The sequence below is a fragment of the Platalea leucorodia genome (assembly GCF_965183815.1).
Source record: "Platalea leucorodia genome assembly, chromosome: 4".
In the NCBI taxonomy this organism is placed as follows: Eukaryota; Metazoa; Chordata; class Aves; order Pelecaniformes; family Threskiornithidae; genus Platalea; species Platalea leucorodia.
Window position 1 is genome coordinate 21,771,276 of NC_138826.1, and position 22,771 is coordinate 21,794,046.

General features: G+C 42.9%; 1 protein-coding gene across 1 annotated transcript; it reads right to left on the reverse strand.

The window, feature by feature from the left end:
• Positions 1-1,290: 1,290 nt before the first annotated feature.
• Positions 1,291-21,587, reverse strand: ZNF488 (zinc finger protein 488; the record flags this gene model as incomplete). The annotated part of the gene is made up of 4 exons (XM_082308756.1): positions 1,291-2,453; positions 4,399-4,627; positions 8,797-9,019; positions 21,436-21,587. 4 exons carry the CDS (start codon positions 21,585-21,587, stop codon positions 1,291-1,293), a joined length of 1,767 nt encoding a protein of 588 aa, XP_082164882.1.
• Between the last annotated feature and the right edge of the window lie 1,184 nt (positions 21,588-22,771).

Below are 22,771 nucleotides of genomic sequence, written 5' to 3' on the forward strand. Positions count from 1 at the left end.
CAAGAGCAAGCCCCTAAATGGATTTAAAAAGTAATGAAAGGCTAATTAGATGAGCTGTAGTAACAATAGACAGGATTCTTGCTCCCTACATACACACCCAGAGCAGTATAAACTCATCTGCTTCTGAGACTAAGCAGAGCTCAAACCAAAGCAGGCAAGAGAAAAATGTCTCATATGGACAGGCTATAGTGAGAATTTGGCACCTTTTTTTAAAAAAAGCTGGAATTGGCCCATGTAGAAACCAGAGGATAGACAAGCTGGTCTAATGCAATGCAATTCATGTATGCCTGTGTCGTTTTGTGAAGGACATTCCTCTTCTAGCTGTTAGCAGAACAAAGCCTATCATCCACAATTAAAGTGTGCAGGTTCTATCTATCAGTAGCTAATAGTAACTCAAATACCCTAGTTGCTTTGTTTAGTATATCCAAAACCTGAAACCCACAAGCCAAACTCTACCCCCATCAGATCTGTACGCCTACTAAAGTCACACAGATTTTGCAAGCACATATCAGGGTGGAATTTGTGCTCCCTGTCTACATAACAACATTGACAACAGGTCACATTTTGATACAGATCCAGGTTGATTTGACTTTGTAAAAGATATTTCAAAACTGGCAGAGCCTAGAAGAGAACTCAGATATACTGATTTACAAGTCACATCCTCTTTGGCAGTCTATTGGTCAGTTGTTGACAATCACAAATTTCAGACAGAGTCTTAACTTCAAGTCTCTTTCAAAGCCAAGGAGACATTGAGATATAAGTTTTTTACTCAGACTCACAAATCTGATAAGAGAGCTGATTCAGCTAACATAAAGGAGTAAGACTCCACCAAAGCTGCTAGAAACAGTAACTTCTTTTCTTTTGGCACATAAGCTCTGATTTTTTTAGTGCTTAAAGATTTCTCATTCAATGAGGTCATTGTTACTTCTGTATTTACATTGTACTGCACAGACACCAGCAAATCAAATACAAGCAAAGAAAACTCTGTTTGCAAAACAATAATTTTGTTCCCAACTCTTTGCAAATTAATACTGCATGTGTATTCATTTCACTATTTTATTTCCTTGAAAATAGATTCACAAGGGCTAGGTTGAGTTTTCAAAACTTACAACCCACTCAGACTCTTGTAAACATTTTTTTTTTTTGCAAAGCATCTATTATAAATTATTGTAAACAGTGATTTCCTGTAAGAAATTAATGTAAACTCAAAAAGAAATGGATACAAGTGAATCGTGTTCCCCTTCTTTGCCCAACCTGCCCAGTCCCTTGGTGAGATCTGTCTGCACAGCTCTAATTATGAGAAGTCATGTGTCGGGATAAATGATGGCGTTCTCTGAAGTACTCATGACAAATGGGACATGTTAGCTTCTCCTCTCGTCTCCTCTTGCACTGGGACTCAGTTGAGGAGTATTCTTTTTTGTGATGTGACCGCATGTGGAAGACTAAATCGGATGTCATGCGAAAGGACAGGTTGCATTTGGCACACCAGTTCTGGGCAGCCACTCCAAAGGACGTGAAGGTGGGGGGAAGAAGAGTCAAGGAAGCGGAGGAGGAAGAAGTGGTGGTTGTGTTTTGTAACTGTCCTCCTGCTTGTTTGGGCCACAGTTCTGAGGTATATGGGAAAACATTGCTCCGAGTTATGCTTGTCTGCAGCATCTGAGCATTACACAAATCACTGACAAAGAACTTGGAATTGAGAAGAGTGCTGCAGCACATGATGTCTGTGGTGGCAATGAAGCCAGACAGCTCCCCCAGGCTCTTCGGTGACTCACTCATGGGATGAGAAGAATTTATTGCAGCTCGTTCTGTTAGACACTTACTGGGTTTGCTGAAAGCACTCTTCTGTTCTCCTCGAGCTCTGGTGGGACACACAAAGGAGAATGCACTACCAGAAGAGTTCAGCAACACTTCCTTTGACACCTGCTCTTTACCAAGTGGGACTGTGCCATCCTCCTGTTCTGGCTCCTTCAGTTTCTCAGTCCTCAGCTTCTCCTTCATCCTCCTGACCTCAGTGAAAGCGCTCTGCTTCTGCTCTAAAGCATCATTCCTAGCTGACTGCCTCCCTGAACTAAGCTTCCAGAAAGAACCAGCCAATGCATGCTCTCCCCCAACCTCTTCATTGCCCCCACAGTTATGTTCCTCACTCAGATTATTCGTTTTCTCCAGCAACACTGTTTTCCTGCTCCTGTTGTTCTCAGCCTCGTCAGATTTTGCTCTCTTTTCTCCTGTGAGACCATGGGCGTCATCTTTACAAGCTGCCATTTTGACCTCTAGATCCCTTGCAAGGCTGTGGAAATTCGTGGCCTGCTCAGCTAAGTTGTTCTTTTCAGTCTTAGGGTTCTGGAAGTTTCTCCATAGCAGGGCGCTCTTCTCTGGGACACATAGGAAGCGGACATGGGAGAGATAGGAATGCTCACATTTAAAGACTCGGTCACATTCTTGGCATCTCAACTCTGCAGAAACAGACAACAGATGATGAGTTTTGCAAAGTTAGAATCATGGATGGATGCAGATCCTGACCCTGTCATTGACACAAACAAAAAACCAGAAACATCTCTTGTGTCATACAAGATTACACATAATAAAGCTAATGCCAGTGCAGAATCAGGCCCCTTGCTGCTATGGAAAATGGTTCACTCATATTTGCCTCCATGTACTACTTGCAGAAATGTTTTCATTTAGACTCTCAAGCCAAGTTTATATTACATAAAATGTCCAGTACACGATGGTCTAGATAAAACCATATGGACTTTATGACAATTGGAAGTCTGAACCCAGATTTGGGTCTACATTTCCTGAGTAAGGCACTGGCTTTAATAGAGGCTGAATGTTAAATTCTGTATACCCAAGTAATAATGTGTTTTAGACCTGGACTCAAAGATTTTGACATGAGCCTCTATTTTCTGCATAGGATACTCTGGTAGTTTAATACCTTTCATAAATCATCTGACAATAATGCCTGAAGCCCATACTCGTGCTCATTTGGCAAACTGCTATATGCCTCAAAGCACAGATGCCTGTGGCACAGAAAATAATGTTCAAAGTGAAACAATGCCAGTGATGGGCAGGAGGAATGGGGGACATGCATTGGCATGACACTGTTTCCTTCTGACCTTCCGATGTACTGCATCTCTGGTTCATTGGGATGATTGATTGCCCATGAACAGACAGTACATAGTTCAGTGACCAAGACATGTATTGCACATCTTAACCTTTGGAAACAGTATCCATGCTATGTTATTTCACAACACACAGCAGTTTTTAAATGCAAATGATGCCAGACAGCACCTGAGGCCTGGGATACATAGGAAAGTTCATACATTGGTTGGGTAGAAGTACAAACCCCTAATTTGTAGACTGAGCACAGCTTAGATTGCTTCCCAAACTACAGAAACTGAACTTTTTAAAAGAAAATAAGGCTGCTGATTTGAATGGAACATTATTCCTGCTAGTTTAAAGTCTTGAGTCTAGATATAGTGCTTCTTGTGTAGATAACAATTTGGCCTGGTAAATTCATAGGGCTGACTGTGTGTGTCTACACAGAAGCTAACACAATACGCTGAAATCAGTTAAAACAATTTAGTGGGTTCCTGCTATGATTGTGTCTATATTAATTTAATATTAATTTACAGGCAAGTACATTATCATATAAATTCACCAACTCATAGCTTTACCAACCTACACCTTTACTAATCAAGCTGTATCAGCTGTGTTTAAATCAACCAAAGGGAATGTAGAAAGGGTTTTGTTCCAGTCTAACTAGATCAAAGTTTGGAGCAAATGACAGCTGGAATCAACCTTGGTATGGACCTGACAGTGATTTCCTTGGTCTCTCCATAATCTAGATTTTTATTTTTTCAACAATTGCCAACTCAATTTCTTTTAGAGCAATAAATTCCTAGCAATATCTCAGAATGAAAATCATGCCCTTTACCTTGCTCCCACTGTGTCCCAAGCTAAATAGGCAGACTGTGCTGTATGCAGCGCTGTTTGGGTTGTTACATATTTTTTACAGCCCTGCTCATTTACAAGATTAAAGCTGAACACTAGCCTATATCCGATTCCTCAATGAGCTAGAAAAGGCATGTTTCCAATTGATATTTTAGGCTTTTAGGATTCCAAGGTAGTCAGGTGCATAGATGTCCATTATACAGCTCAAAAATTTCAGCATTAATCCCTAGTGCACCATCCTCTGCTGGAAAGTAGCAATGAAAATCACATTGAGAACTGTAAATTTGTTCTTGCTCTGTGCCTCCAGCTCAATCCCCAAAGCAGAAAGTCTTTTCTTTTAGCTGACCAGCTAAGGATTTTAGACAAGTTTTATTTCCTGTATTACAAGATAGTTGAAGACTCACTTCAGTCCTCAGTGACCCCTGCAGTCAACAATGTAGTACTTACCATTCTGGGGACTCTGAGCTTTTATCTCATTGAAACCCAAGAGGCTGGAAAGCTCCTCATCATACCAGACAAGGAGCTCCTCATTTTTGTTGATTTTCCTGGTAGAACGATAATATAACTGACTGTTTTCTAAGTAAGCTTCCAAGTTCTGCTCCTTGCTATTGGCAGCTGCTTGTACAAGTCTCATCCAAGGCAGTCCTGTGGGACTCTGCACAGACGTAACATCTACCTGTGAGTCAGGACACAAAAAAGGGAGGTTTCAAGTCCTGGGACCCAAAATAGATTTCCATCAAATTCAAGAACAAAGCCTGTTTTCTGCCTCACACAGAGCCAGTATGCCAAAGCTGTGAGCTCAATTCATACCTCAGTGTCACCAAATCCAAAGTCATCACAGGGAGAAGGCTTCCCCAGTGTGAGTGCTGAGAGCTCTGGGAATACAGCTGCATGGGAGGGAGAAGGAGACACTGATGTTCACATGTAACCTCTCATGGCAATGCCAGAGCTAGTACGTTGGTCAGTCTCTAGCCCACTCATGGCAAGGATGATGTCCTCTGTTCGATGTAGGTTATCCCATGGGGCTGTGTCAGGTGTGGATCACAGAAGTACAGAAGGTGTGCTCCTCTGTAAGTAGGGGTCTCAATCCCACGGGAAAATGGGATATGAGTCAGGAGAGGCGTGAGTGCTGTGGCCTGGGGGCTGTGAGGTGTGCAGACCCCTGGATCATTGCAATGTGAGCCCAGAAATGAACACAGACTCTGGGCAGTTGCATGTGGAGTTTTTCACTGACATGAGAGGATATGGATCAGGAAGTGTAAGAATAATCTTGGTTTTTTGATTCAATACCCCAAGGAGACAACATCTGCATATATAACTGTTTGGCTAGATTACATAAAAATTAGATTTTAATAAATACAACTAAGAAGCACTTATATGATCTCTTTCCTTTTTCAGAAATAAAATGATATATTCCTATTCCTGCCTTTGATAAATCAATTAATTCATTTCAAGGTATCTAAACAGATAAAAACCTCATCAGATGAATATTTTTCATTAAATTATTTCTGAGAGTTGCGAGGAGTTGATTTACTTTCAGTATGTGTGCAATCAGAAATACCAAACAGATTAAGTTAAAAAATGTTGATTAGGTTGCAAGGTCAGGCACTCAGATGTTAAAAAAATAATATTAAGTCTACTGCTCAAATTAAATTTCCCTTCTGTGTGTATATTACAGCATAGTCCTCAGTCACATACACTCCTTTCTCCACAGGACTCCTGAGTCATTTAGTCACAGGTTGACCATGCTCTGGAAATAATATAACTATAAAACATTTGGCTTTGTCTTCCTCATTCAGTGTGTGGCTCCCATCTTAGTTACTTTATGGCATTTGCTCTGAATAGGGAATTATTTATTTCTTTATAGGTTTTTCCTTGGTGTTTACCACAGCACATCTATGTCCTATGCAGTATTTGAAAGATGGGGAAGATTTTCATAGCTTGGAGGCTGAAACACAGGGCGATCAAGGGCAACGTTTACACGCATAAAAAGCCTCAACTAATTTTTGAAGCACTAAGTCATTGCTTAGAAAGGAAGAAATTTGGAAATGAAAAATGTCTAATGACAAGTATGATCTAAATTTCACTCCAAGCAATGTATAGCTCATTGTTTTCCACTAATTGCAGGGCAGCCATTCATTAGTGTTTGGTATCAGAAACAGTATTTTGGCTATTTCTTTCTCCGTTTTTAACTCTCTCTGACTATTACCTCCCATGAAAAGCATGAACACATTAGTAGCTAGAATACAAGAATGAAACATTAAGGGACCATTAGGATAAGAGTTAGTTAGTATAATGGAGAAAATAAATTAGCATGTCTTATAACTGGTTCTCTCTAAACACCATGGGAATTAACAATGATTGAGAAATACAAAAGTCTGACAGCAACAGAAGCACACCCACCCACACACGATGGTTGTAACTAATAGCTATGACAGAGGCTGTCATTTATTAGTTTCTGTGTTTCAGAAATACCAAGCATCCACCCAGTGCTCTAAGCAAAGTCAAAGGGAAGACAGCTCCTCCAGGAACCAGGCCTCCAGGGAAAGAGCTGAGAGAGGGGAGGAGCAAAGTACAGAACATAAGATCTGGGTGCTGTCAACCAGAAGCATGCACCAGCTTTAGTTTTTCTGTGTGTTTAGAGACACTATAAATCCTGCAAGTCCACGCTCTTCTGGAGATAGCAATCCCTCAGATGAATCCTTTGCACCCATATATGAGGTAAAGGCTTCACAGCCCAACAGGCTCCATCACAGCTGGGCTATGGGGGCAATGTGGCTTCCTTGATAGAGGCTGGAGGAGACGGGAGAGAATAAGACTCTTCCTTGAAACCCACAGGAAGCTGTAAGGGGCAGAGGAACTCAGTGGGACAGACAGCTTTGTAAGGGGACAGTTTGCTTTCCTGGGGTAAATGATTGGCTGGAAAGAATCACCTGTGCCAATGGTTGCCAAGGCATTTTCTTTGCCCAAGCATAGAAATTGGCCCAAGGAGCTCAAATTAGGGTCTCCGAGAGGATGAGAGAAAAAACATAGCGCTTCCTTTTGAACTAAACATAAAATCCCAAGATGAAGAAACCCTTGTTAGAAATAATATTCCCCAAAGTTTTGGAGGAGTGCTGCCGAACTATGATGAACATGAACCTCAGCTGCGAAGAATCCACCTTGCGGAATCATTCCTGTGTGTATTCTGTTTGTACCATAACAAGCATATCAAAACCCATTTCTTGTTTTGCACTTTAGTGCCATGACAACAACATAGTATCAGGATTGAATTGTTAATTAATTGACTACACACAGAGTTAGGAGCTTAACAATAGTTCCTGATTTCTGGAAGGCTTACTTTTAATTATGAGTAGCTAACAGGATATGGGACCACTGAATGCATCTGAAACAGCTACTTGCACAGAATTTGATGTATTTACTGCCAAAAGGCAGAGATCTGAGCCAACTCAGGCGTCCATTTTCATGGCTGCTTAACAATTACTTAGCTCAAATGTAGCAAAACACTAAAGCCATCCCTCTGGAGGGCTCTTCCAGTCTAGAAACCCTTTGAGGCTCTTTCTTGAGTCTACAGTCATTCCAAAACTCCCAGGAGAAATACAGAAATATTCCACAAATAAAGCCTTGTTTCAGGAGAGATCTTTCTCCCAAGAGCTTACAGTTCTCCTGGAGTACTGATAACACTGTCCAAGCAAGCAAACTTGTGCCAGAGACTCAAACAAATAGTCAGGACACCCCTGAAGCCTCTTCTTCTCTTTCTTAATTTGTTTAAAGCAAAAGTGTCAAACAGGTATCTTGCAACAGCTGCAGCTTCCATATTACACATACTCCATGGGATTTCACTCCTCCAGAGCACAGAAATCTTAGGAGAACCTGGATCTTTCCCAGATCCACCCATGCCATAGCATGTGGGAAATTTGCTTGCCTCACATTGTAAAACACTACCTCCCTGTCTTCATCTAGACCAATGGTGACTGAAATGCACTCCAAGACCCAGAAAGCCAAGGTAAGAGGCCAGCATGAGAAATATGCATTGTCCAAATTAAGATGTTATGATAAACAGTCACTAGGGAACAAAAAAATTTGGGAACTAGAGCTGGAGAGTTAACACTTCATCACAGTCCTGGGGTTTCTGACTTTCCCTACATGACAATTCCTTTTGTTTCACAGACGTATCTCTGTGGCTTCTCTACAGTGATTGAAAAGTGCAGCTGTAACACAGACAGACATACCTAAGGTAACTTTAGGAGGTCCATGTACTATAGCAATAAGTTGTAGCTGCCTGAAGATTGTGTAGACTAGTTGCCGGACTGATATCTTCTACAGTTCATACAGCCTGTGCCAAGATCACTGCCATTGTGATTTTACTTTATGGACAACTGAGCAAACTGGGTTAATGCTTGCTCAGATCCATCAATAAATGCTGTAAATGTACCACCTGCGTGAATTAGTGCAATGCAATGCCACAGTCTTCCCTCTCTGCTCTCACAGGGCTGTCACACCTCCTGATAAGCCTCTGTTGTCCTTTGTAAGGACAAAACCTGAGCGCAAAGTTTCTAAACTATTTGTCCCTCTTTCCTCCTATTCCTGGTCAGTGCTGAGGCAGGTCATCAATCATCAGCATAGAAGTGGGACTTTCTGTTCTTCCTGCAAAGGAAACAGTTTTCACCGAGGTCCCTCCTGTCCACAGCTCATAAATCAGAAATGCACTGGCTACTTCTCCCCTTTGAAGGAGCTGTTAGTTGTGCTGAACAAAACAAAAACCTACCCCTTGGCAAAGTTACCTTCTCAGGGGTAGTGTAGTCCTTTTTGATATGACTAACATTAAATGCTGATTTCTCCTACCTTAAATACATAATGGATGTTCCGTCTATCAGAACACTTGAGAGCAATAAAAGCTACAGTGTCCAGCAGGGTGTTCTGGAGCATGCACGGTCCAAAAACAACTTCTTCAGGAATGTCTTGTGTGGTATGAACAGTAGCCAATATGTCCGGAAAATGGTGATGCAGAAGTTTGTTGTCACTTGTCCAAAGGAATTTAGGCAAAGATGTAAGTTCCATCATAAACCTGTGAAATAAACAAGAAATCGCATTTGGAATAGAGATGGAAATGGAAGGGGGCATCACAACTTACAATATAAAGACTTCCAGGAGCTGTAGGTGAATTGTAAGAGCATGCCAGGACATTGTTGGTTACGGAGTTTACAGCTTTATTAATATCCAGTCCAGAAAGAGAAAAAGGACTTTGCACTAAACCAAAATCTTAGGTTTGTAAACAAGTCAGTTACTCTTTTCTGGAATAGGCAGACACTCCAAGAGTTCAACTCCTGCCACACTGCTACTCTCTACAGACAGGAGTAAGAAGCTTTGGGAACAGTAAGCAACATTTTCAGTGAGTGGAACTCAACATATTCTGGTTCAGTATATTCTCAGATATCCTTCTTATTTAATACTAGTAGTTTGTAGAAGTGTGAAGAAAGGTAGAGAAGGATAACAACAACCAAAAAAGCAAACACTTTTTGAAAGCATTTTGAAAAAGCTCTGCTTTTTCATTTGGAAGTGTAACATCAGTCTAGTTTCTGGTTAAGCTGGTACAAAACCAGGAATAACCTGAGTCCCAAGTCTATCCAACCTGAATGTATAAAATCTGTGGAGATCGACAAAAAGACTGTTTTCATCCCATCTCAAAATATATCTGAGATCTTACTTATCTGCTGCTGTTGGGAATATCGAATCAGATTATGACTCTTTGTATGGTGATGCTCTTAGCATAATGTTAGTAGAGACTGCTGTCTTTAGAGAATGAATTTTCCTGCCCTGAATGTAGAATATTATATTTTTCAAAGCAGAGGCGATTTCTGCAATATGAGCCACAATCTGAGAACTCTGCATGCAGTGAGGAGGCAGGTTTGAGTTATTTGTCATTCTAAGCTTCTCTAGGTTTTTAATAAAGATATTGCCATCTCCAGTTCCCAGCTGGAGGTCATGGAAAAACCCTCATTTATGCCATCAAGAGCTGGATCAGGTCCATTAGGCAGGGAAAATTAAAGAGAACAGCAACAAGCCCTGAAGAGGCCTTAGCCTAATAAATACTGAGATGGAAGGGCTGAAGATCCAGTCTAATCTTTCTCACTCTCTGCCAACAGAATTGATTTGTTACTCACTGACTCATGACTTAAACTGAAGTGATATAAAGTGCTCAGGAGAGTTGCACTGGTTTAACTAAATCAGTTTCTAAATCAGTATAGTTAATTCAGCATAATTTCTTCTAGGTAGGCAAGGTCTAAGGCCCAACCTTGAAAATAATAAAATACATGGTTACATATGCAGTAAGTAGTAAATATCTGAAGGATGAACGCCTAAACCAGACAACCAAGGCAAAGAGTGGGAAGTAAAGGGTTAAAAAAAAGGTCAGATGGTTTGCCAGAGATTAGATGCTAAGAGGAGGATAGAATAGGTCTCTACCCTCTGTTAATGATGAGTTTCCCAATAGTGTCCTAAAGTTACTACTGGTGTGAGAACAAAATGATGGGAACTATGTGTACATTTGTACAATATATAGGATCTACATAATTACATACAACATATTCCTATGTATGTGTGTGTTTCCATTTAAACTATACCGATTTTTAATAAATGGAAACCGTCAAGGCATATTTATTTTAAATAATACTAAAAATAAAAGTTCCAAACCATCAGAATATAAATTTGAGATCTAAAGTACTTGAAAGTCTCTCTAAATAAGATTAGAAATAAATTACAACCTAAGCCCATTCCTTTTCTAAAGAATTCACATTTGGGAAATTCTTAATCTTTTCTGACATTGTTTTACTTATCCCTTTATGACCCTAGAAGGCTAAGATTTCCCTTTCTGTGAAATTCATCTGAATTTCTGCATGTAAACTAGGATAGTGCTGTGCCTTGGTGCACTGCTGTCACTCTGAGGAAACAGAAATCCAGGGCCCTCAAAGCTGAGTTTTCAGTGGGGAAGGATGCTGGATTTGAGCACACACACTTTGAGGAAGATGGTGGGTGCTACCTGTGTGCTGTCAGTCTCTTCCTCCAGAAATCTCACCCAAAGCACAGATACGAGGGTCTGAAGAAGCTACACTCCCTTCCAGCTAGCTACTGCTGCCTGCTACTTTTCTCTGCTTCAGCAGCTTTTCAAAGAGCTACCGTAAACCCAACCCTAAGAGGAACCATTTCTCCAGAGGGAAAATGTGTGGATACCAAGTGTAAGAATTACGTGTAACAGCACCACCTAGTGATTTCTGCCGTAATATACGTCCCACAGAAAGATTCAGAAAGGGGCAGGACATGCTTTAGCACTCTTTTTGTTACCTGCAAGATGGACAAGCAATCATCAGCTCCCAGAGCACACCCGCTGCCCACACCTCCCACCCGGACAGCTCTTCTGAGCCCCTTGCTGAAAGTGTAAACAGTTGCCAGCAACATGTGTGCTGCTTGCCGTGCTGCCTCCTCCCCTGCCCCAAATCCTAAATACAGAAGGGTTTCCACACACCCAAGGGGAAGGGCGGGAACTAATCCCCTGGACATAGGAGTCTCTGCCTGTACGCACTGTCCTACAGGCCTGCCAGAAGGCTAGTGCTCCCTTCTGAGGAGGGGAAGGGAAGCCGTCGCTCCTCTTTAGAAGCGCTGCCTGTGCTGGTTTTGGTTGGGGTAGAGTTAATTTTCTTCTCAGTAGCTAGTACAGGGCTGTTTTGGATTTGTGCTAGAAACAATGTTGATAACACAGGGATGTTTTCCTTATTGCTGAGCAGTGCTTATACACAGTCAAGGCCTTTTCTGCTTCTCAAATCACCCCACTAGCGAGTAGGCTTGGGGTGCACAAGAGGTTGGGAGGGGACACGGCTGGGACAGCTGAACCCAACTGACCAAAGGGATATCCCACACCATATGACATCATGCTCAGCACATAAAGCTGGGGGAAGAAGAAGGAAGGGAGGGACATTCAGAGTGATGGCGTTTGTCTTCCCAAGTAACCATTACATGTGATGGAGCCCTGCTTTCCTGGAGATGGCTGAAGACCTGCCTGCCGATAGGAAGTACTGAATGAATTCCTTGTTTTGTTTTGCTTGCATGTACAGCTTTTGCTTTACCTGTTAAACTATTTTTATCTCAACCCATGCGTTTTCTCACTTTTACTCTTCAGAGTCTCTCCCCCATCCCACCGGGGCGGGGGGGGGGGGGGGGGGGTGCGGTGAGCAAGCGGCTGTGTGGTGCTTAGTTGCTGGCTGCTGTTAACCTGTTGCATCATCGCAGCTTCTGAGCACCCTGTCAGGCATGAATCGCTTCTCTCATGAGTGGGTCATTCTCTCTGCCACCCTCTGCTCAAACAGGAGGTTAGGTGCCTCCAAAGGTACTAGGTTTGATAGGGTCTGGTCAGGGTTATGTCAGGTAGGGAGTGTAATTTAAATTTACAGCGTTGTCTTTGTGAAACAGAGAAGGCAGGCTGAAGATGTGCTCCTGGTACTCAGAGTGGAGAGTGGTGATACTATGCAACATCTTTAGAAGAAAAAGCGTGAATCATTTTTCTACAGTCTCCAAATAGCATGAGAAAGCTCCTCCCTCTGCATGGACAAGTTTCAGCTTGTGTTACAGAGGCAAATTCATCAGCTGCGGGGTAACAGCAAGCAAGCACAACTGTACTGCTTTCAAAAATGAGCTGCTACCTCTGCAAAGGGATGTGCTGCACCCTGTGGGCCTTCCAACCTGGGACAGCACTCGCTCAGAGGTCTCCATTGCAAAGTGCAGATTCCTCCACAGGACAGCACTGGAACAAGTCCTGCCTCCGCACAGGTGAGGGGTGGTAGGGGCTTGTCTGGTAGCCACAGTCCTTACCTTGGAGAACTGAAATACTGACCTCATTAAAATTAAAGACTGAGTCTTGAAACAAGACTTGAGAGAGAGAAATTGAACTGATTTACTTTCTAAACACTCTGGTGGAGCAAAGGAAATGCAACAGAGGAGCTGAAGGGAGATAAAAGGATCACGAACAAGAGGACTAAGAAGTGAAGAGGAGCTAAGTATCTATAAAAGCTTTACAGGCATCACTGCAATATTATGGCTGGATTGTGCAACTCAGCAACTGCAGCATAAAAGAGGGTACCCACACACACATGCAGACAACCTAGGCAATGTGTTTCTACATTGCAGACTTCTAAAAATCACTTTTTAATGGTTGTTGCTGTTAAAGAAACTTATCAGGCTACACGGCACTTTTTAAGAAAGTTTACTGACATAGATTTTACCTTTGTCCCATGAGTTTGAGGATAGTAGTGTCTGGAAAACACACTTGGAGGTACCATTTCAGCAAAGCTCAGGAAGTTTAGCAGTATCCCAAGCCTAAATGTGCTCTGTGCTCTTCCCCGAGTAAGTCCAGTAAAATACTCATTGACACTTTACATCAGCAAATCTCAACAGCATATGGGCATGAGATTGCCCAGGGCCCTAATCAGCTCTGCTCTTTTCAGTCCTGCCACCACTCATTGCAAACCCAGAGACAATCAAGGAATGACTCTGTGCAAGGTCAGGTCTGACTGCTGCCAGAAGAACATCTGCTGGATTCTCTGCGGGGGTCAGCAGGTGTGGGACTACGCTGTGGCAGCATGCAGTGCAGAAGGGTTATTGCATAACAATCAATGCAACCTCATAGCTTGAGAGCACCAGCAGATAGCTTAGCATTGCTGAAATACAGCAGCACCGCCTGCAGTGCTTAAAACAGATGACAGACATGAGCTAGAACAAAGATCACATGTAAGTAGGCCAGAGTATAAATCTGAAATACCTCTCAATTTGGATGGAAGTTTGATTTGGATCTAGACAATCTCTACATGTTTTTCATTTGGTTATAATCTAAAGCCAAAACTTCAGCCACAACCAAGAATGCTTGTTTTTTGCAAAACTTTCCTTAGTTTTCAGGAACTTCAGACTTGAACCTGAACGGGAATTCTATGCCAACCCATGAACCCAGTACTTGAGCTCTTGCTCAATTCTAAATCGGTCTCAATGCAAATCTCACATCTTTGCCAACAGTCGTCTTAGTCTAAGGAAAGTCATACTTATTAAGAATCTACAAATGGAGTCATAATGAGAAATGGAGAAGGTATACTAGAATGCCTGGCATTTTTCTTCAATGGGCTGAAGGAGGTGAATTGCTCACATTCTTCATAGTGAGCGAAGGACAGAGAAAATGATCATAACAGAGCATTCTCCAAGACTTCACCTAACCAATTACTCTATTCTTATGTTACTGATTTCCATATTTTGGCTACCTCCTTTAAGAAGCAATAATTCTGCTGTACTCTCATTTCTTACAGATTCACTAGCTCTCATACATCTGACTAATTCACTCCTTTTCTACTATACAGCAAAGTTTACAGAACTCTGTCATAAGCCTCTTTGTGAAGGTCATATATTCAGCTCTGTATCATGCAGGCAATGATATGCTTGCCTCAAACTGCCAATGCTGGGAGTGCCATTGCCTCCTAGAGACATGATCCCCTTCATGCAACATAATCCTGCTGTTCTCGCTCATGTTCTGCATATGCAGTTCCTATCCCTCTGGGCTCACCCCCACACATGTCTCTGAAAGGGTGAAATAAAATGAATATTTATAGTGCTTTAGTAACACATTAGAGTCAGATCACCTGTTAGATGATGGGTACTCTCCATATTCTATCTGTCACAGATGCGAATTCTTCATATGGATGAGTTTAGGGACTTGCTGCTTAATGGACTCTTCATCCCCCAGAGAGTATCTGATACACATATACCATGTCCCTGAGTGATGGATTTTGCATCTTGATTTCTGAGAAGTGTGACAGATCTGTCAAATAACAAGTATCTATGGGCAGGCAACTCCCTATAGATTACGCAACTGTGGATGTTCCATCAAAAAGCACATGAAATAGATGGTGCTCACAGCAACTGCTCCCAGCCTGCTTGCTTCCAGAAGCAGCATACAAATTGCTAGTCATCTTTTGTTTTCCTGAACGCTCTTCCAAGCTGGAACCCTGCAAATAGCCTTTTCCTCCTCTCTCCTAAGAGACTACCTGACTAAGAGACTAACATTGACTAACTAGGGTTACAACTGCCATCCTGAAAAATTTTTACATAGCTCCCTCACCTCATGAGAAAAATGTTTCTAGAGAAGGGAAAGTGAGAAAAGGGCACAGGAACAGTTTTGAGCTGAATTTCAGATCCCTGATTTTCTACTATATGGCCTTCAGATGTCACTGCAAGATCTTCTAAGGAATGTCTGGAAATGCCCAGATGTAGAAAGGCCAATCTGAGCAAGGACTCCCCTGCCTCCTGTTTCGATAGGGCTTTGCCATATTCCCCTTGCCACAGTGACAATGTTGAACTGTGGCATCACTTGATGTTTCTTGGTGGTCATAAAAGCACTGGTAGCCTTGCTTAATATTATGATCGACTTCGCAAGTGTCAAAGAAACAAATGAATCACCTTTGCAAGAGGGGAAACTTTTCAGCCAGAACTTAATGAGCTAGTTCAGCTCTTCACAATCATAAATGGAAGGGGATAATAAAAATAGTTTCTCTTAAATTGACAAAAAAAATCCAATAGCTTCTACTATTTCACATTCGCATTCCATTTTAACTGTGGTTTAATTTGCATATAGTGCTATCACTTTCATAGCAATTATCCTAGTTGGAAAAAAAAACAGAAGTTACTCATAAAAACTAATGAAAGTATTTGATCTTGGAAAGTATCACTCTACAGTCTCCCCAACCATTTTTACATCTAATCCAGACTTTCTCCAGAGTAGGGATTAATGTAAACAGGATAGCCCTGCATTTGCCATGTCAACAAAACTGAAAGAAAAAAAAGAAACAAAGAAATATTAAATACTGGAACCATCATTTCCTTCACTTTTTAACTTACTCCTCTCTACTCAAAAGTGTGATGGCATTTTCCCTGAAGCACATAACCTGTGACTTCGTGCCAATGGACTCCTGTGGCCACTGCCAAAACTGCCTTTGATTTCAATAGGAGGTCTGTCGGTCTGAGGTATCCATGATCAGACATGCAGTGTCACGCACAATAAACTACAAATATTAAAGGAACTGAGCTGATGCAGACAGAGTGCTTCTGTCTGCAGCATTTATTATTCTCTGTTGTTACAAGGAACTGAAGATTCTTAACACATGAAGGAAATTCTGAGGCAATCAGAGATGGAAAAGTGAGAAAACCCACTTCTTGGGTTTGTATACATTTGCTTTCCTTCTGTGCAAGGTTTTCTTCTCTTTTTATTCAAGTTGTGAACTGCAAAGGAGAAGAATCAAAACTAAAACTGAAGGAAACTGTCGGGAAATCAAAGAAAGGAATGAAGAATTCTTGTTTTAAAAGATAAAATAAGTAATTCCAGAACCCACAAAATAAATCCTGAAACAAACTGCAACCGGTTTCCTAAATCTATTAACTTACAAGCTGAGAAGGTCCTTTTAAAGCATGAAAAGTCTAAACAAGCCATGTCTTTCAGCTCACTGCTGCCGCAAGACAGAGCTTCTGTGCTTCAGCTTGGGTGCAGGTCTGGGAGATGTTTCCTTTGGGGCATGAAGTGGTTCCTTCATACCTTTACTGCTGAAAAGCCCGCATACATGGAAGAAAATTGTACAAGTGTAAATGGAGAGGACAGGCAGATATAGCCACGTGCTGCTGTTCCCAGCCTGTTTGGGATGAACAAAGCCAGCCGTGGGTATGCTACCTCTCAGACAGACATTATATCCCAAGCAGAGCATACAAGAGTCTTGGATTACCTTCGGAAGGAAAGAGTGGCTGATGATTTTAAGATAGAAAACTTTCTGAAGTCATGTGTGACTTATTTCTGAGTCTCAAGTTTTGCATCCTGCCCATCTTTGAGTACCAGCCCATAGACAGTATTCCTTGAATTCCTGAGCTCTGAGTATGTTCTTTTGTCCTCCCAATTTCACGGGTGGCAAATTTGGATCCCAGCAATGATTCTGCAGAGAAGCAAGGGGGCAGCTGATCCAAAGAGGGCCCTTTCCTGCCAATGAGCCACTTCCCATCTATGTGTTAAGAACAGCCCAATTAGCACTGATAAAGAAACTGAGATAATGATAATAAAACCTGTGGAGACTGGAATGTTTTTGTTCTCCAGGGCTAGGACTGGGGCATACTGTGAGTACCTCTCTTCTCAGTTCCTCATAGCTCTTGATATGCTGCTGCTCTGAACATAACCTCTGTACTCCTAGGAGTACTCAGTCCCTGAAGCTTGCCTGAGCTAGGCATTTGGGAAGAAGCAGAAGGAAATACAACTATGCACCAAGGAGGAATTTGCTGACTGCAGAGATGAACTGAATCTAAAGAGAGTGGAATAAAATTGGGACTGAAATAGCCTGATGCATGAAAATGGTTTTCCCTTGGCATTTCAGGCACCCCCAGCTTCCTTTTATCATACCTTCCTGTACAGCAGCTGCACAACTCTGACCTGACAAGCCCCTAAAAATAGTGCAGAGAAACAGGGAAACTCACTGCCTAGCATCCCCAGAAAACATCATGAGGCAGCTTGGAGTGAAGAGCCTGGTGTCTACTTTGAGCTTCCAGAAACTGGCTCCTTCTGGAGTGTGAGTTCAGTCTGGAGGTTTTATTGTAAATCAGAGACCCCCAAGCTTATGGGGTGCTCACAATTTTGCTGTTGCATCATCATGATATCTTCAGGGAGCAGTTCTCCAATTCTTATTATTCAAGGCACTGTGGTCTTCAGACTGTCTTCCATCACCTGAAATCCGCAGTACATGCAATGTAAACTGACAACTCTTGATGAACCATCATTATATCTTGGCTGGATACCCAGCCTAGGGAATCATGAAGCTGCCAAATCTTTTTATTATGCACAAGCTCTCAAACTTCAGTGGGAATAATGAAGAAGACAAAGCTAAAATCCCTGCTTGGAAACAAGTAAATACCTCAAGCTCCACATTTCCCTTAGCAAGTCTTGTGAAATACAGGAGCCATTTGGAAGTGCAGATTAAAAGAAAAGCTTCCAAGTTGCTTCCTATTTTCTCTAAGGATAGGGAAAGCTGAAATAGGATCTCTCCTGATGCATGGTAGCTGCCCCACAGACATACAGAGCTGCCTCTCCAAAGTAGATGCGAGTTGAATCACTTCTCCAAGAACACCACAAGGATGCAATTTCCACTCTTCACCTGAAGCCCAGGAACAAAATGCTTGAGATTGAGCATCAGATCTTCACTGATGAGAAAATAACTGAGATTGAACAAGTCCCAGGAGAGTCATGTACACTACCCTCACTGACTTTCAAATGGCAGCTCAGCACCAAACTTCCATATGTTCTTAGGAAATTTCCACACTGAACCCCCATTTCTACTGCCACTATCTTCCATGGCAGGAAACAAGGCAGCCAGGAGAGGAATGGACTATCCCACATAGCAGGAAAGCCTGGTCAATACTGATTTGCTGGGATGTGTAATGCAGCAGTAACTGCATAGCTCCACGTGAAGCCTTCTTTGATTTAGCAGACCTTGTAGCAAACTGGAGGTTTTCAATCACCTGGTGGAACATGAGCGACAGAGTCACTGAGGTCTCTGTTCCACACCTCCCAGTGCTTGAATACAAGAAATGCAGTGCAGGCACTGGGAGGGCTCTTGATGTTTCAAGCTGGACAATGAGCAATAGTAATACCATGCTGCTCTAATTAGAAAGGATGAAATATCTTTATTTGCTGCTATCCCAGTGGTTCAGACAGATGGGGTCTAGGGGTTTGGCTCCATGATGCACAAAATGTCAATATTGCTTTCCAGTTGGGTTGGCCCCAGAGGCAGAATTAGTGCGTCTGTCTGGCACTGCATCTGATCTAATGGACCCTGGTGCATGGTACTGGCTTGTACAAGTCATTCATAAGTCAGACAATCCACCTGTGGATAAAGAGGAGTTCACTACAGCTCTGTAGTCTGCTGGCTTTCAAAGACTTAATTTTTGTGTGCAGGGCACTGTACTGAAGGGCTGACTCTTCACTAGAGTACTGCTGTTCTGTCTAATGGAAGCATTACCTTTATCCACCGTTTTGCTCTTGTGGTTTCAAGGCCTAAGACCTAAAAACCAGGGCTTCTGTAGGATAAAGGGAGCATGTTTTAACTCTTCAGCCAGATTTGAGGATTATCAGACTGCAAATGTTATGAATTAACATCATTTCAGCTGCACAGTACATGCACTACACTGTATGGATATATTTCAGTTCAGAACACACAGTATTTCATATCCCGGACCTGAATTGTGGTAGTGGTCACCTCAGAGACTTGGTCTGGTTTCTGGTCCCGCTGCTCTGGCATGTTCACTGTTCAACAATACACATAATGCCCCAAAATGTCACAGGAGTTTTGAATTTTATGGGGGACAACCAGGAAGGGAGAGAAAGCAGATGTGAAAATACCTCTGCTTTTCTCACACACAAAAAAACATACAACAAAAATGCATTTTAAAGCAACAAAGTTATTCCATGGGAGGGGGAACAGAGAAGGCAACTACTCATCTGTCAACATAGTCTAAGAAAGTTACTTGTCATACATATGGGTGTATCCACTTCCAGCAAAATCCTTGTTTGATTCACATAAATAGGAGCCCCAACCATGGCAATTTGTGCATTTGTTCTTACATAGATTTGTGCATTTGTTCCTTCAGCCAGGCATCCATGCAGACAAAACCACCATTCCCAATGTGTAGCCACAGAAAACAGAGAACCAACCAACCAACACAACCCAAAGACAACCAGACTGAACCAAAATTTGTAACTTGTGAAAACAGCCACAAATCATTTTTTCTCTCTCTTCATACAGTTCAAATTCACATCTCCTTTTCACAAATTCAAAGAAATTACGTTAACTGGTTGATGTTCAAGATATATAAGGTACGTTCTTGTTTAACAGTCCTGCTACTTATTTTTGGTAGCTCTCAATTTAAAAAAATGTTATATCTGTTCAAATGTTTCTTTCTGACAGGAAACTAATACATTGGTGTGTAAGCATATACATATATATATGTACACATATATATACACACATACATGCATTCACAACTATACGTATAGCTATACCTACAGCTATATAATCTTTTGCAATTTTACATGTTCATCATCTGTATTTGAAGAGAAATATTTTAAAACTAAGAGCAGTCACTTTCACATGTTTAATACTGGAGATTTCTTCAACAGCACTAAGTAACATTAACTTACATTAATCTTATTTACATTAATGCTAAACTTACTTACTACATAACGTCAACTCCAATAACAGCAAGTAACTGAGCTGAAGAACACTATGTAATGTGAAATTGTGGGGAACAACAAAAACAGCTTATTTTACACTACAATGAAGCAAAGAAACCTTTTAATGGAAAGTGAATTTTGTAAATTAAAATAGGTCTGACCTGAAATAATTTGTTTCCCCACAAAATACTTTGTTCTTTGACCTAGTGTTTATTAATAGCATTTGCAACTAACATATGACTGTGCTGTAGGAAAATTATATCAACTGATTCACAGCATTACAGACATGGAAATATCCACATATAACACACTAGGATTTAGCCAAGTAATTTCTTCTGCAAAATCTTCTGTACAATCTATAATTCTTTACAGAGAATTTATTTTTGTACTTTCTCATCTGGTTATATTATGTTCAGATAATAGAAGCTAAAGTAATATTTTGTTTTTACATTAATATTTCTATGGGTATAAAGCTATTTTCTCTATAAGATGATACCTCTATAGAGTTCTAGAAGGCAGCTCTACTTTGCTTTGAAATACTGGAAGATGCTTAAATACCAAATAAATTCACTTTCTCAAAGAATGTCTTATGCTTTGTTGTAGTTTTACACAAGAAATAAATCCTATTCTCCCAGTCTTTCTATTGCCTAAAAAAATCCCTTTCTCTAGTACCAATCATATTTAATAAATGGTAACAAGAGCTGTCAAGCACTAAATTTTGCATTTTTAAAAGCCAAATATAAGGGATAGCTCCTAAGCAATAATTTATCGTTAAATTCAGAATTTCATGCATGAGTGCAACTGCTTTTTATTTAAGAGCACCTATACTAAAAATATAAAGCTACTTAAAAATCATGTTTTCCATCAAGTTTTTATTGACATTTCTTCCAACTAGTACCTGTCTGATCACGGAATAAAGACATTAAAATGCTTCAAACATTTGCAGTAGACTGAATTCCTACAGAAACCTTTTCATGGAAGGATGTGCAAATGTAAAGATCAATGTGACATTTAAAAGTGACAACAATAGCAGCTTCCAACTTACTTAACCAGTAGGAAATGTCTGCTAAGGAACATCGATATCCTTATATTAGATACAAATAGAGAATAACGATGTGAGGTATTCCGAAGAACATCGATTTCTTAAAAGCAATGAGACCCTACGTAAGTACCTAAATCCGCCACGATGAGAGCATCACCTGTCGAAGTTGGAAGGATGAGAGCTGTAACCAATAAAAAGGGCAACTGATGCTCGAGAGTCTCGGCGAGAGAAGAGCCCGGAGGGAGGAAAAGGGCTACTGCCTTCGGGGTTGCCGAGCGGGGGCCGCCTCCCCCGTCCCTGCCTCCGCATCGCCCCCCGGCCGCGCAGGGACGGTACCCGCCGCCCGGGGGGCTCTCCTCGGGACCCCTCGCCGCCGCACTGAAGCGGGCGGCGGCAAGGTCGGAGTTAAGCGCTAGTCACCAAGGGGCACACCCATGCCCTCACCTGCTCCCCGGCAAACCCCCCCCGGGGCAGCCCGGCCCCGGGAGAGGCAGATCCCGACCCTGCGGCAGCTCCCCGGACGGTCGGGGACCCCCTCGGGCCGCCTCTCCGCCCCCGCCGCCCCCTCGGTGCGCACCGGCCGCCGGGGCACGGCCCGAAACGCCGCGGCTCCTCGCCGCCGCCCTTACCCGCTGCGGGAGGGGCGCGCAGCGCTCCGCGGCCGCGCAGCCCGGGCGGGAGGGACGGCGCGGCGCTGCCCGCTTCCCCGCGCGCTGCCCGCGCTCTGCCGGCGGCAGGGCGACCCCCCCGGACCGACCCACCGCGGCCCCCTCCGCCCCCGCCCCGCTCACCTGGGGGCCCCGCTGAGGCCCCTCCGCGGACAGGGGCTCTCCGGCCCCGGGGTCCCCGCCGTGCCCCCTTTTCCCGGCGCGCAGGGCGCAGCCCTCTCCCAGGACCCCGCTACGGCCGCGTCCCGGCAAAGCCCTCACCCCACCTCCGGGGCCGCCCGGCCCCCAAGAGCCGCGCCGGCAGCCCCCCGCCGCTGCACCGCCCCGGCACGGCGGCATCCCCCTCCCCCGCCCCGGCTCCCCGCCCCGAGCGGACCCCGGGAAACGCCTACCGCAGCGCCTGCCCCGGCCCCCCGCCGGCGCCCAGCCGCCCCCTCCCCCGGGGCCCGCCGCCACCCCCGCCCGCGGGGGCCGCAGCCCTTCCCGAGGCAGGAGCCATCCCGGGAGCGGCTGTGAACCGCAGCGAGGGGGGCTCAGAAGGTGGACGGGTTCCCCCTTGTAACGGCAGTTTAAAAAGAGGAGTTCCTTCTAAAGTTGGGGAAAAAAACAACCAACCAAAACAAAACCACCTCCAAAGCCGTCTTGCCCGTTGTCCTTTAGAGCATCTGACAACACTTTTGAATATAAGGCTATTCTGGGAGCTGCAGGTATTGACAAGAATTGGCTTAAAATGAAAATTACTGCTTCGTAGAAAGTACTCGCGGGACCTGTCCTGCGAATCCTATACAAAATTAGGAATTTATCCTATACAAAACTAGGAATTTA